Source organism: Danio rerio, chromosome 16 (assembly GCF_049306965.1).
Source record: "Danio rerio strain Tuebingen ecotype United States chromosome 16, GRCz12tu, whole genome shotgun sequence".
In the NCBI taxonomy this organism is placed as follows: domain Eukaryota; kingdom Metazoa; phylum Chordata; class Actinopteri; order Cypriniformes; family Danionidae; genus Danio; species Danio rerio.
The window spans coordinates 39,003,391-39,019,199 of NC_133191.1; the positions used below are offsets into that span (position 1 = coordinate 39,003,391).

Consider the following 15,809-nt stretch of genomic DNA (forward strand, 5'->3'; position numbering starts at 1 on the left):
TAAATAATATCTAACATTTACAGCTCTATTAGGTTATATAAGATTCGATTTCAAGAACCTTATAATGATTTATAACAGCAAATTCAGTAGATTATTTAATAACATGCCAAAATTTAAAATGCAGAGACGTCCTGTAAAGCAAGTTCAAATAACCTTACAGGAGATCAACGTGGATATTATTATTTAGACACAAAGAGAATTACTGCTAACAATCTCCTGTATTTTCCCCGTACTTAAATGGGTTTATTTTATTGTGCAGTTTTATTGTCATTTTCGTATTTCTTATTCTTGTGCACTACAAAATTCAATTGTATTATTTAATACTTGTGCAATCGATACAGGTTTATTGTTATTTATTTTGTCCTTTATTTAAATAATTGCTATGTATGCTGTTTGCATCTTTATTCAAAGGTTAAACTCAGTGATACACTTTGCGTTCACATAGTAGCATGCGTTTGTTGTTATATCAACAAAATGGTTGTAATAAGGTTAACAAATGTGAGGGTTTTATATAATGAAGATTCAATCGCCCCAGCTCCGGGCAGCAGCGCACATAACCTACTCGCGGCGTCGCGGCCTGATGATTTCGGCTCGCATGCGGCAGCGCCTGCTCGCTCGGCCGTCGCATCTGGCTCAATTGACTCAGGCTGGAATCGGGCAGTGAGTCCAGGCATCCGGAGTAGGTCCAGCAGAGGTAGTCAGTCTGAGGGGTAAGTCTCCGGCAGGCAAGAACTGGCCCCAGTGTATTTTGCTATCTGGGTGGCTAGGCGTGTATTAGCAAACTAATAAAGCCCGAAAAAAGCTCTGACCTTAGCGAATAAACAGTGTTCCACCAGATCATGTATGTCAGAAACTGTAGTTTACTGCTGAACTCATTTTGTCATAGTAAAATATCACAGAAATCGAGTAATAACACTTCAGTCTTCTGCCGAAGCTCAGACGCCGCACTTTGAGAAACTGTCAATCACAACTGTCAATCACGATGACACGCCCAGCATTAAATTACTGCTAAAAACAAACTGTTTACAAAAATGAAGATCTGCACCTATTTCAGCACAATAACCAGTGCCTTAATCGACCAGAACCATCTTTCGGGGACATTTTATTGCAAGTGTAATTAATTTTTTTATTTGGGCTCAAGTCTCCTTCATTAACACGGAGGAGGCGGGCTTTATGACTTGTACTGCAGCCAGCCCCCAGGGGGCGATCTAATGGCCGAGACCTTCACTCAAACGCAGGCTTGCGGCACACTTGCTAAAGACCATCTACTCTCTGCTGAGACCTCATTCTTGAATGCTGTGTGAAATTAAAATTTACAATATTTATTTTGCTAGCGCATATTGTTATTCTTTAGGTGAACAATAAATCTGATTAATTTAAGTTAATCCACTGGAAAAAAGAGTTTGTTTTGGTTTAATCAAAGTGCCTATTCGCTTTCATGTTTGGAGTGTGGGTCATTGATAAATTCAATTAAATTTAGTTCAATTCAGCTTTATTTGTATAGCACTTTTACAATGTAGATTGTGTCAAAGCAGCTTCACATAAATGGTCATAGTAACTGGATCAGGGTAGTTCAGTTTTTAGTGTTTAAGTTCAGTTCAGTTTAGCTCAGTTCAGTGTGGTTTGAAGTCATTATTGAGAGTCTGAAACACTGAAGAGCAAATTCATCGATGAGTAGCTTTTCAGATCCTGAACCATGCAAGCCAGTGGCGACAGCGGAGAGGGAAAAAAACTTCACCTGATAGGAGAGTGAAGAAAAAAAACCTTGAGAGAACCAGACTCAGTTTGGCACAACCATTTTAATTTCTCCGCTGGCCAAAAGTCTTGTGCAGAGCTGCAGTCTCTGCAGTGAAGGCTGGAAGCTGGCCTCAGCGAAGACTCGTCTGTCCCTGGAGCGTCACTGGAATCAATCTCATGCTCTCCACTCCCCCATGAACAACAGCGCAGCAGCAGCAGCTCAGGATACGACCTGGTCCCGGATATAGACACCTTGGGATCATCTCGTCGCTGGTCTTGGGTCCAATCAGTGACTCCGCATAATCTGAGGACCTTGGGATGAGTATCCCCTGGTGGAAATGGAGAATAAAGAGAATAATTAGCGTAGCTGCAGTTTATAGTGTATATAAACAAGATGTAGAAACTTGTGTGGAACCCGCTAAGTGATGCATTGAGTGTATGCTTTACTAAACAGATAGGTCTTTAATCTAGTTTTGAACTGAGAGAGTGTGTCTGAGCCTTAGATGTTATCAGGTAGGCTATTCCAGAGTTTAGGAATCACAACTACTTACTTGAACGTGACTACTTATCTACACCCCTCTTACTGTTAGTTTGCAATGAGAGTATGATGTTCAAAAAAAGCCCTGCCCCCTACTCAATATTCTATTTCAGATGGAAATACATCGATGTACTGAAATAAAAATCTCTGAAACCTCCGAGTTTATGCAGACTTTCAACATTACTGGACATGCTGAAATGTGATGGCCAGATGGGATTTAAACTTTTCTGTTAATAATCATAAGTTTAAAAAGCTATTTTGTAAATAACTATGAAGTCTTTTTTTTACATTGTTCCATGTTTTGGCTCCTAATGTTTTATTTTTTTGTCTATTTTTTCCATGTCATTTTAAAATTTTACTTTGTATTTATAAAAATGTCTTCTTTTTTTACATTTGGTTTCTATTTTTATGGTTAGTCTATGTTTTCATGCCATTTTATTCCTTTCCCATTTGTCACTTGTCAGTCAAATATATTAAAACATTATAATTTTCAACATCAAGCAGCATAAGTTGTTTTGTGTTGCTAGAAAATGAACGGAAGTGAGCATGACAGAAAATCCTGACGCATTTTAATTTACAATAACCCCGAAAAATAAGGTGAATAGGTCATAGAGATTCAGCTTTGTAGTCAGGATCTTTGAGTGGAACCTGTCTCTCATAAAGATCGACCCAAATGCTGCTTAATGCAAGGTGCAAACATGTTATGTAACTCAAGTTTGATGTCTGTTTTTTAATGTAGAGTCTCCATTGTGCCCACGCTCAGCGTCTGCCAGTCCTCTGTCAGTATGTGCTCATCGGCCTCACCGCTGCTCTGAGCGCTGGAGGGTCACCACCAGCACACCTGATATCACCCAGCGCAGGCGAGACTCCACACCTGTGAGTTCTTTGAGCTTTATTTCACGCTCCATATTTTCCTGCTGTGTTACATAAAAGGCAAGGTGAAAAAAAATCATTCTCCACTCTATCCACACTACCAGGAATCATGTATCCAATTCGTAGATTTTTAACCGTATGCACAGCTCTATCTATAGATAACTGTTTTTCATAAAACATTTTAGTGTTGCCACATAAATCACACTAAACATATTTTAGACTCAGAGCAGATTTTGTGGTTGTACAAATTCTCTGTTATTATTGTTATATTATTGTTGTAAAATTGACTAGAAATTACACTGTCATTAGTATAAAATACGTTAATGTCAAATTGCAATGTAGAGGTAACAAGGTTTTACATTTTAAACTAACGTCATTTTCAAGGATATGTTTCATTTTTGCCCCACATTATTTCACTAAAGTTGAGGAAGGATAAGAAGGACAAGGAGAGAGAAAATGAAAAGGAGAAGAATAGCATCACCAAAGAGAAGGTGCTGAAGAAGAGACAGTCCATGCCTTCAATCAAAACCAGAATAGAGTCCAGGTAAGATGAGCAGCTACATGTATATTATAGGAAGTTTCAGATTCTTTATTGACAACGTGTCGGTTGTTCTACATTCAAACAGGCATCTTCAAAGAAGTCTACAAGAGTCTAACTTGAACAGTGTTGTCTATTATATAGGCAGAGTTCAAGTTGGAGAAAAAGAAATGGCATGACAGGTTTAGTTGAAAGTATTGTTCAGGGTCTTGTGTATTCTGGGGTTTCATCTGGCCTGAACAGTCTAAATGCATCACCCAGACATTCATGGAGACAAAAGACACAGCTGTGACTAGAACTTACAGTTTGCATTCCTTTCAAGAAATGATACAGTCTCTCACACCTAGGCAGATTTCAGTTAAATATGTATATATAATAAATATAGATATTATTGTTAATTTGGAAATAAATTATATACATTTTGTTTCCATGATATACACTCACCGGCCTCTTTATTAGGTACATCGTGCTAGTACTGGGCTGCACCCCCTTTTGCCTTTAGAACTGTCTTAATCCTTCGTAGCTGCAGATTTGTCAGCTGCACAGCCATTTTGTGAATCTCCTGTTCCACCACATTCCAAGGGATGGACATGGGCAGCAACAATACTCAGGTAGGCTGTGGCGTTGACACGATGCTCAATTGGTACTAATGGGCCCAAAGTGTGCCAAGAAAATATCCCCCACACCATTACACCTCCACCACCAGCCTGAACCATTGATACAATGCAGAATGGATCCATGCTTTTATATATTGATGCCAAATTCTGACTCTACCATCTGAATGTCACAGAAAAAATCAAGACTCAGAGCAGACAACTTTTTTCCAATCTTCTATTTTCCAATTTTGGTGAGCCTGTGGAATTGTAGCCTCAGATTCGTGTTGTTAGCTAGCAGGAATGGCACCCGGTGAGGTCTTCTGCTGCTGTAGCCCATCCGCCTCAAGGTTTGATGTGTTGTGCTGTCAGAAATGCTCTTTTGCATACCTCGATTGTAACAAGTGGTTATTTTAGTTACTGTTGCTTTTCTGTCAGCTCCAACCAGTCTGGCCACTCCTCTATGGCCTCTGGCATTTACAAGGCATTTGCGCCCACAGAACTGAAACTCACTAGAAATGTTTTCTTTTTCGGACCATTCTCTGTAAACCCTAGAGATGGTTGTACTTGAAAATCCTCAGCCCGTCAGGCACCAACAGCCATGCCATGTTCAAAGTCACTTAAATCACCTTTCTTCTATATTCTAATGCTCGGTTTGAACTGCAGCAGATCGTCTTGACCATGTCTACATGTCTAAATGCATTGAGTTGCTGCCATGTAATCAGCTGATTAGAAATTTGTGTTAACGAGCAGTTGGACAGGTGTAGGTAATAAAGTGGCCGGTGAGTGTATATAAATTAGAGTAAAGCTACTTGGATGATTAAATGTTTATTTATTCATTTTTTATTTATTTTAAATTGTTTTTATGTTACGATTGTGTTCCTTACGTGTCAAACTATTTCATGCTTGTATTAGACTCTTAAAAGCATGTAAACAGGTTTAGATGCTCAAATTCAAGAAGCACTGTGTTACACACCACACACACACACCACACACACACACACACACACAACACACACACACACACACACACACACACAAAAAACCAAGCTTTTTAATGGACTTTTTAGCTCCGGGCATTGTTTAATTCTGTAAGGCCGATATTGTGTGATGCTGTCTCTGACTAAAACATTTCTCCTTTTTTTTTGCTGTATGAGTGATCATTTCTCTTGATGTTTCCAGTCCGAGTCCAGTGTTTAAACTGAGATCTGCATCTCCTGCTACGCCCAAGGCTCGTGTGTCGTCCCCAAGTCCTGCAGTGTCTCCTAAACCTCCAGCAGCACAAGCAAGCCCCATGACTCCTAAAGCCCGCCCCAAAAGAGCCAGGACCCCTGCCCGTGTGGAGACCCGCACCGCCTCTCCTGTTGCCATCGATAGGGTTCGAGAGCCCCGTAGGCCGGCTACACCCGAACAACCAAAGAGTGAGTGCAGAGATCATCAGTGTAGCCATGTAATTTACCACAAACTTTCTATAGTATTACACAATGGGGTATATGCACAGCTTATTTTTTTTTAGCCAATGATAAACCTCAGATGAACGTTTAACATGACTATTTTCTATTTCATAAAGTTTCTTTTACAGCATCGATGTTGTAATCTGATTAAAATATGTTCTGTTAAATAGACTTAAGCATTCATTTAGTTGTTCAAGCATTAAACAAGATGAAAGAACTTGTAAATGCTAGCGCCGTCAATAGCAGCAGGCTAGTGCAGAAACTCCATTGTAAATACTCGGGTAAAATATATGTACAGTAGAAACCAGAAGTTTACATACACTTAAAAAAAAAAAGAAACATAACCATTTTTAAATAATGTCTGATGGTAAATCATACCAAATGTTTACTATTTTAGGTCCGTTAGGATTACTTAAATGATTTACATGTGCTAAATGTCAGAATAATAAGAGGATTTTATTTTTTTTTGAGAATTTTTTTTCATTTCCAGACAGTCAAAAGTTTACATACCTTTCCTTGTTTTGTTTTTTTTAGCTTTGTTTTATAACTGTATAACCTTGGTCAAATGTTTTAGGTATCCTTCCACAAGCTTCTCACAATAGTTTGAAGGAATTTTGGCCCATTCCTCCTGACAGAATTGGTGTAACTGAGTCAGATTTGTTGGCTGTCTTGCTCGCACAAGCTTTTTCAATTCTGCCCACAAATTTTCTATAGGATTGAGATCAAGGCTTTGTGATGGCCACTCCAAAATATTCACTCTATTATCCTTTAAGCGCATTTGAACTAGTTTGGCAGTATGCTTGGGGTCATGGTCTGTTTGGAAGACCCATTTGTGGCCAAGTTTTAATTTCCTGGCTGATGTCTTGATATGTTGCTTCAGTATTTCTACATAATGTTCTTTCTTCATGATGCCATCTATGCTGTGAAGTGGACCAGTCACTCCTGCAGCAAAACAGCCCCAACACATGATGCTGCCACGCCCATACTTCACAGTTGGGATGGTGTTCCTAGGCTTGTAAGCTTTTCCCTTTGTCCTCCAAATGTAACGTTGGTCATTATGGCCAAACAGTTCAATCTTAGTTCCATCAGACCGCAGGACATGGCTGGCTTTTATTTTGTTGATTCTGGCTTGTTGATTTTCCCATGTTGTCACACAAGGAAGCAGTGTGTTTGAGATTTTCCTTAAATACTATTCTACAGTTGTGCCTCCAATTAACTCAAATGTTGTCAATTAGCCAATCAGAAACTTCCAAAACCTTGACACCATCATCTGAGCTTTTTCAGAGGCATAATAATCTTATTGTATGTAAACTTGACTTTCAAAAAAAGTTATAACAATTTCTCAAAAAATGTCTCTCATTATTCTGCTATTAAGCACTACTGAAACAAATGTGATAATTCTAACTTATCTAAAAGAGAAAAAGTTTAGTCACATTAACATCTGACTTTTTTTTTTTTTTTTGGTTATGTGCCTTTTTATAGTGTATGCAAACTTCTGGTTTCAACTGTACATGTGTAAAAGACATGGTTGGGAAAATTTTTATTTATTGCAGTGCTTCTTGTCCGGTCTGAGACCCACTTAAGATCGTGTATCAATCAGGCAGTGAAGATCACTGATTTTTAAAGAAATCAGATTTGACGCTTTTGTAATGGTAAGATTGTTCCCTGTAAGCGCCTGGGCTGACTGACTGAAAATTAAAAGTCCGTGTGCATACCCCATTTCCTCTCTACCAGTCCTTATTTTCCCCCCACTCCGCTTCTCTGTGTTTGCACCAGCCTCGTCTCCTGTCCCCTCTATTGTGGTGTCATCAGTCCTGGACACGCCCCCTGTCACCAGTGCTCCAATGGTGTCGGTTTCTGCGTCCCCTGTGCCCGAGGACTCTCCTCTTGTCTCCGCCCTCCCGCAGGTGTCCTCTCCAGCGCCCTCTCCTGGCAAACCCATGGCTGGCACAAACAACCCAGAGGAGGCCACCCGCATCTTGGCTGAGAAGAGACGACAGGCTCGCGAACAGAGAGAGAAGGAGGAGGAAGAACGGAGAGAACAGCTGGAGAGAGAGAGGTTGGTTACTTTGTTTATGTGTGTTTATGGTTCCCTTATGCTTTACATTTGATATAATTATGTGTTATTTAACATTTATATTTACTTTTATTATTTATTATTATTTTTATATTCAAATGTTTCTATTTAGATTTACATTTTTTTCTTTTTTACATTTTATTTTATTTTTTACTTTATTAATTCAAATAATTATTTTACTTTTATATTGTTGTTTATTTATTATGTGTATATTTTAGTTTTAATATATTTTTTATTGATTTTCAAGCCTACACATTTACAAACCCCACAACCCTTAGCCAGAATGGAACATAGTTCGATTGGTTCGAGTCCAGCTTGTAACATGCTGCATTTACACTGCAGATCTTGATGGTTAATTCCGATTTTGTGACTGTATTTGAATTTTTTTTTTTTTTTTTTTTTTTTTGATGACCTGCTGCATTTTCTTTTAAAAGTGACTCGTATCTGATTTTCGGCATTTACACTGCACACTGCAAAGATGCAATGACCAGGGAAAAAAAAAGAGCAGGTGATGACTGAAGCCTGGTTTATACTTGACACGCCTGCTAGATTGCTTGAGTGCGTAAGGCGAATGTGATGTCATGGCGGTGTTTGCAGAGGTTCGCTTTGGGTGCATGCAACATGATTTCGTCTGGCCGGGCACATGTTTTTATGAAACAAAAAGTTGAAAGTTGTATATGAAACACTGTGAAGAAATTTTGTCTGAAACAGGATGACTGTGCACACATCTTTATGATCCGTGATTATAGAGATAACCAGATGATCAATAATTCTTGGCTAGAAATCAGCCGTGGGAAAGAGGACAGTTTTTGTTTAAAAGTTTGGAAAAACCTGAGGGATACGCCAAAAAAGAGCCAAAGAGGCCATGACAAAAGTGGAGAGACGAGGTACACAATTACAGAAATATGTTTTTTCACCAGTCATGGGTTTTACACTGATGTATGTAATACAAATTTTAATCTAAAACAATTTAATATCCAATTATAATTAATTTAATATTTAATTATAAAACTATAATTACAAAACAAATTATTTCTTTGATAACTGGAAAGAATTTCAACTTATCGGTTTACAATATACTGATGCCTGTTTCTCTAGGCTTTATTGGTGATAAATAAAATAATTAGTATAGAATAATAGTAAAAAGAAATATTTAAAAAATATTTAATGTTATTAATTGTATGACGTAGTTCCTGAAACTTTCTACTTCTCTGTTTATCCGTCTGACTTTATGGTCAGTTTCTATTTACTGCCCTTTGTTGTTTATATGCCTTAAGTAGCACCAGGCGGAAGTATAAATCCAGCTTGACAGCTGATAAGAACCCTCTTTTCTCCATTTCTCTATTTAATCTGATTGCATGGCTTCATTTATTTATTTTCATTCGGACAAGTTGTTTTGCTATATTTTATGACAGAAAAGTTCTCATTTGAGGCTTTGTAAAACCAGTAGGCATTTTAATGTAATATCTATGGCGTGATTTCTGTACATTTTGTGTGCAGTAGTTTTATGTTAGTTTATATTGTTTATGTGGCAGATGTTGTGCTCGTGCTCTCTCATTAACATGCTTAAATACTTGTGCTACATGACAATATAAAAGCTTTTGTAGTCCTTGTATATGAGATTTAAGGTTTGCTACTCTGCTGAAGCCTGCTCCGAAATGAAAGCGCCAGAGTTGATTTTACTCACTATAGTTTTTATTGGCACGTGACTCACATTAGCTTTGTTTTCATCCAAAAATGTGAGTTAACTTTATGCGCAAAACTGTATTATTGCATAAAAGACTTGTGGAAAAAGCAGCGTTTCCATCCAACGAGTCAAAGAGAACAAAATCGTCATCCTAATTATCTGTCGCCAAATATCAACAGTAAAAATGGAGTTTGCTGCAATAGAAGAAGATGCGCGAATCTTTTCTTCGTTTAATAAATGACTTGCGCCTTAGAAGGCAATCCTGACATGCAGTGAATGTGCGAAGCGTTTGAAGGCATGTTACGCGGAGCACAGACGCTCTTGACAGTTCTGGAGGTCATTAATAATATAATAACACTAATACTGAATGGTTAAGGCATTTTAGAATGACCAAAACAACATTTCAGATGTTTTACGGTGTGCTCAGCCTGCTGATTTATCCACTCATACACATTTTTATCATCACATGATTTCTTGTATCAAAATAACACATTTTTAATGTGCATACTGGATTTGTTCAGTAAAAGTGTTTCCATCATAGTTTATGCGCATATTTTCTTATCGAATAAAAAGTTTATGCTACTCAGTTATGCGCATATGTTTTTTTATGCACATATTTAAAAATTTATGAGCATCTTGGTGTCTCCATCAACCGTTTTTTATGCGCATATCCAAAATGCGCATAATATAGTTGGATGGAAACATAGCTATTGACGTAAAAATCTGAATTATGTGCTTACACTTCAGACACGAAGGCACGGATCCGATTCATATCAGATAAATTTCCACATATGAACAGCTGATTTGAGCAAATTGGAATCCATGTGATTTTTTTTTTACCTGCTTACACATTCATAGGCCATATCCAGTCGGAGTAAATACAGCCTATGAAATGTCAACTTTTTCGAAAGTATGACCCTTCTTAACCCTGTCGTCAAATTCAAACTTCACCTCAGGGGACTTGGGTATGCTTTCAAACATGTCCTGGAATAGATCTGCGGTGCAGAGTCGATGATGGTGATGCTTTATGAGTTTAACACGTTTATGAGCCAAAAGGGATTCTGCCAACAGCGTAATGACAGTTCCACACTGTTTATGCCTCAGTGCCGCTGGTAACTACGGGTGAGGATATTTCGGTCACAACTAAAAAGATTCACTGATTCACGCTCTCCGTCCACTTCGCATGTGTCACTTTGTAATGCTTGGAAGCCTATGTGTGGTTTAAAGTTTCATCGGATTGTGAAATGATCAATTTTGCAAGAGACACCAAAGTTCACTTCAGTTTCTAAAAACAAAATCAGTCCATAATGGGAGCTGCTAACTTTAAAAAAAATCTTAGGTACAGTTGAAGTCAGAATTATAAGCCCTCCTGTATGTTTTTCCCCATTTCTGTTTATTTCTTAACTAGGTTAATTAGGCAAGTTAGGGTAATTAGGCAAGTTAATGTATAACGATGGTTTGTTCTGTAGACTATAAAAAAAATATTTCTTAAGAGGCTAAGTGTATTGACCTTAAAATGTTTTAAAAAAATTTAAACTGATTTTATTCTAGAAAAAATAAACGCAACAGGGCTTTCTCCAGAATTTATTTATTTATTTTTTTATAGGAATTACTGTAAAAAAATTCTTGCTCCGGTAAACATCATTTGGGAAATATTTGGAAAAAAAAAAGTTCACAGGAGTGCTAATAATTTTGATTTTAACTGTATATATGATGAGGGATGATTTTCTATTATTTAGAATTCAGCGTGAGGAAAGGCTGGTGCAGGAGGCCGAGGAGAGGAAGCGCAGGGAGGAAGAGGCTCGGCTGATGGCGGAGCAGGAGAAGTTAAGAGAGGAAGCCCGGCGCCTACAGGAGGAGGAGGCAGCACTGGAAAGAGCCAAAATTGAACAAGAAGAGAACGAACGCCTTCAGAAACAGGTCATTAATGCAACTTTTAGAATGCTACACACACGCACTCATATATTATATGTACCAAGGTGGTTTCAGTAAACGAAAACAAAAGCGAAGACTAAAATTTTTGGGAAAAAATTTAATAAAAATTCACAGTGAACAAAATACTTACATAAACAAAATCAAATCAAACAAAACTAGCAATAGTTACTGAAAGTAAGTCTTATTGTTTTCAAAATGAATAAGCTCTGCACTTCGAAAATACACCAAAATTATTTTTGGTTTGTGTTCAGACTAGTTATTTAAAATGAGCTGAAACAACACAATTCTTGAGATTTGTTTGGGACAACATAACTTTTTTATGTTCATTCCACTTAAATTTAAGTTAAATGAGTCGATTTGTGTTGGGACAACATGAATGAATTATGTGCACTGTAAAAATTGCTGGGTTCCACATAATGAGTTTGTTGGGACAACATGAAGGTATTAAGTTAACCGATCAGCTTATACAAATTTAAGTGAATTAAACATAAAACAATTAAGCTGTCAAAAAAAACCCTCAAGAATTGTGTTTCAGTTCATTTTAAATAAGTCATTTTTGAGTGTTAAATAAGTGTTTTAGAGCAGCATTTTTAAGTGTATGCTTGCTGTTTGTTCAAACTACAAAATGAGCTAGAAACAACACAATTCTTTCAAAACTTTTCTGTGACAAATTTTTTTGGAAGACAACTTAATTGTTTTATGTTCAAAACTTTTAAGTTAACTTAATTCCTTCATGTTGTCCCAACACAAATAATTTGTGTGGAACCCAGCAGTTTTTACAGTGCGGTTCTGTGGTGGAATTTAGAGAATGCCCGTAGATCCACTTTTTCAGCCAAACACATCATTTAAATATGTATATAATAATAAAAATATAAATAATTTTTTTCTTCTGTCAAAAAATGTAATAGGCATGTTTAACTGTATATTATGCGTAATATGAAAACGTTTGTTCTTATCATAATTTTACTTGTATTCATTTAGGCTGTTTTTGCATGATTTTGTATTGAGTTAATCAATGTTTATTCAAACTAATCTTTATTTTTTTATTGCTAAGAGGTTTGCACCAGAGTTAAAGCAAGCTGTGCAAACACTAAATTTAGCTTTGGTCGATACCGGTCATGTTCTGTTAAAACTCTGCTAAACTAAAATGACTAAAGACTAAATATATAAAGCCTTAATAGAAATGTCAAATTTGTTCACAAAAATAAAAACTACACTAAAACTAACAAAACCATGAATGAAAACAAACTTAATGAAACTTTATAAAAACGGATAGCAAATTCAAAAATAGTATTGAAAATGCAAAACTGCAATACCCTTGATACAAACACATACAGCACATATATTACCGTAAGTGCTCTGTTACCTCTAGATGTGTTAAGCCTTTTGCTCACATTGGAAACATGAGTTCAGTTTGGCCTAGTTTGTATCTTTTGCTTTTGTATTTACAATTATTCATTTTCGTTATTAATTTTTGTTAATATTTTTGTATACTGTACACTTTTATCGGGTTAGTTTGTAGTAATTTTTGTACTTGGTCTTCACCTTGACTTTCTGAATGCTTTCATTGTGTGGCAAGCCTATATATAGGAATATAGGAATATACATTCTGTTAAATGCCTTAAAATAACAAATATGAGCAATCACAGATCTCCAATTTTACAGCGCATGCAATGCTATGATGAAACAACCAACACTGTAAGTTATCAACATTGGCATTTGGTGCAGTAGCATTTTTGAGGTTTTACCACCACCTGGTGTTCAAAATATATTTTTAATATATCAAAGGGATAGTTCACCCAAAAATGAAAATCTCCTTACCAGTTACTCACTCTCAAGTGGTCTTAAACTTCTGTTGAACACAAAACAAGATTGTGAGTAATGAAATCAGCCACTGACATTCATAATAGGAACAAATAGTACATTGGAAATAAATGGCTTTGCTTTTTCCTCAAATATATTTTCCTTTGTGTCCAAGAGAAGAAAGATTCTCAGAACAGGTTTGGAACAAGTGGAGAATGAGTGAAGGATGGCACAAGGGTCATTTTTTGGTTGGACTATCCCATTAAGATGTCAAGGCTTACACAGTCCTGCAAAATAGAAATACAAGGGAATTTTGAAGTGATAACTTCAATAAATCAAACAAACCTAATCTTAAAAAATGTAAAAAATAGGAATTTATGTAGATCATACATTTGCAATGTAAACTTTCTGAACGAAAGTTAATTTGGGCAGAAAGTGCTCATTATTAAGAAAGAAAATCATCCACTAATCAGAAATTACTCTAAAAGTCAATGATGAAAAAAGGTTAGGGAACATGGCATCTTTTTTTGCATATTGAATGTGATTAATCTATCAGCTTGAGGTGAATAAATACATGCAAAGGAAGCATTATTTTTTAAAAGTTTTGATGTTCGATGTGAATCTGATCATTTGATCGTTGTGTGTAGAAAGAGGAGGCTGAAACAAAGGCCAAAGAGGAAGCCGAGAAGCAGCGCCTGGAGCGAGAGAAACACTTCCAAAAGGAGGAGCAGGAGAGGCTGGAGAGAAAGAAGGTAATCCAACTACATTTATCTTTTTTTCTCTAAAAGGTTACATTAAAGGCACAAGGCTCCTTTAAACCTCGTATAACAGCCATCTCTATATAAGAGAGCTCAGCGTTTAGCAGTTAAATCCTTTCATTTCCTCTCCTAACAAGTCACACATGCCCACAGTAGCTTTAAGGCACAGAATGTGGTCAGATGAAATGACTTTTCAAGGTCACCAAATTGAAGTGTAGTGAAGAGGGAGCTGTCGAGATTCATGTTACTGCTGTAAATCATAAAACACCTTAAAGTTCAAGCTCTTATCTCTTCCTGTCAACTGGTTGAATGGAGGATGGCCTGGACTACTGTGTACTGTATTACACCAGCAGGACACTACGTCCTTTTATATGACAGTTAATCAGAGCCTCAACTCATCTCAACTGTCCTCGGCTCCTGCTGCAAGTGTTGAGAGATACAGTGTCCTCAGAACGGGACACATGGGGGAGTTTATTCAAATTCTGAACATTGTGTTGGTTTAGAGTGCTCGGAGATGCAATATAAAGTTTATGTTTCTAGAACTGTGAAAGATATATAAAGGACGAGATATCAATTAATGCAATGATTTAAAAAAATACTATTAAAGCTGAATAATAATCAGTATAATTTAGCAAATAATAAAGAAAATCAAAAGATTGAAAGATGTCTATTGATACAGAACAAGTCATCCTTTATGCTGCACCATCTTTTAGAATTTTATTAGTATGGAATAAAATTTAATATAATATAATTAATAATTTTTTATTACAAATGCAGACCATAATTTGTGAGAGTCAGAGTTTTTGGATGTGAAAGTAATGAAGAATGACACAGCTGATAAATCAAATAAACCGATGGATAGACCGACAGATGGATGGACGGACGGATGGATGGATAGATGAATAGACAGATGGATCAACAGTTGAATGGAGAGATGGATGGATGGGTGGATAAATACAAATATGAAAGTATAAATCTATAGCTTGATAGAGGGACAGATGGGTGGATGGATAAATAGACAGATGAGTAGACTGATGGATGGATGGGTAAGATGGATAGACTGGCAGATGGATGAATGGACAAAAAGAAGATAGATAAATAGATAGACCGATGGATGGATGAATAGACGGATGAATGGAGAGCCAGGGTGATAGGTAGATTAATGGATGGATTTTGGGTTAATGCAAATATAAATGAATAAATGTAGAAAAACAGACAAATGGATGGATGGATGCATAAACCGACAGACAAATAGACAGAGAGATGGATGAATAGAAAGAAGATGGATGGATGGATGGATGGATGGATGGATGGATGGATGGATGCATGGACAGACAGACAGAGTAAATGTGGAAAGGGATGGATAAATGTATAGATAGATGGACAGACAAATTGATGAATGGATGGACAGAAAGAGAGGGTGATAGATAGATTAATGTATGTATGGGTGGGTAAATGTAGAAAATGATAAATGTAGAAGGACAGACAGACAAATAGACAGATGGATAGATAAATAGACAAATAAATTGACAGACAGATGGATGAACATGAAGAAGATGGATTAAGAGACAAATAAATGGAGAGACGGTAAGATGGATGAGTGGATGCATTGATGGGTGGTCAATGCAGATATTAATGGAACAATGATAAATAGAACGACAGACATAAATAGACAGATGTACAGTATGAACAGATGGATGGATGGACAGACAGATGGATAGATAGACAGATGGATGGATGAATAGACAGATGGCTAAATGCAGATATAAATTAATAAATGTAGAAGGACAGACAGATAAATAGGCAGATGGATGGA

At 36.8% G+C, this 15,809-nt stretch overlaps 1 protein-coding gene across 20 annotated transcripts in view; it reads left to right on the plus strand.

Annotated features, from left to right (window-relative positions):
- Nucleotides 1–15,809, plus strand: part of map7d1a (MAP7 domain containing 1a) — a 111,582-nt gene that overhangs the window by 83,432 nt on the left and 12,341 nt on the right. For 12 of the 20 annotated variants that reach the window (NM_001326399.1, XM_073925171.1, XM_073925173.1 and 9 more), the window contains 6 exons: nt 3,015–3,151; nt 3,571–3,692; nt 5,462–5,700; nt 7,510–7,792; nt 11,237–11,417; nt 13,883–13,987. In NM_001326399.1, coding sequence (NP_001313328.1) covers nt 3,015–3,151; nt 3,571–3,692; nt 5,462–5,700; nt 7,510–7,792; nt 11,237–11,417; nt 13,883–13,987 — 1,067 coding nt within the window. Of the gene's footprint in view, nt 1–3,014; nt 3,152–3,570; nt 3,693–5,461; nt 5,701–7,467; nt 7,793–11,236; nt 11,418–13,882; nt 13,988–15,809 lie in introns of all 20 variants that reach the window. The other 8 variants (XM_021466720.3, XM_068213984.2, XM_073925168.1 and 5 more) reach the window with 1 other exon arrangement.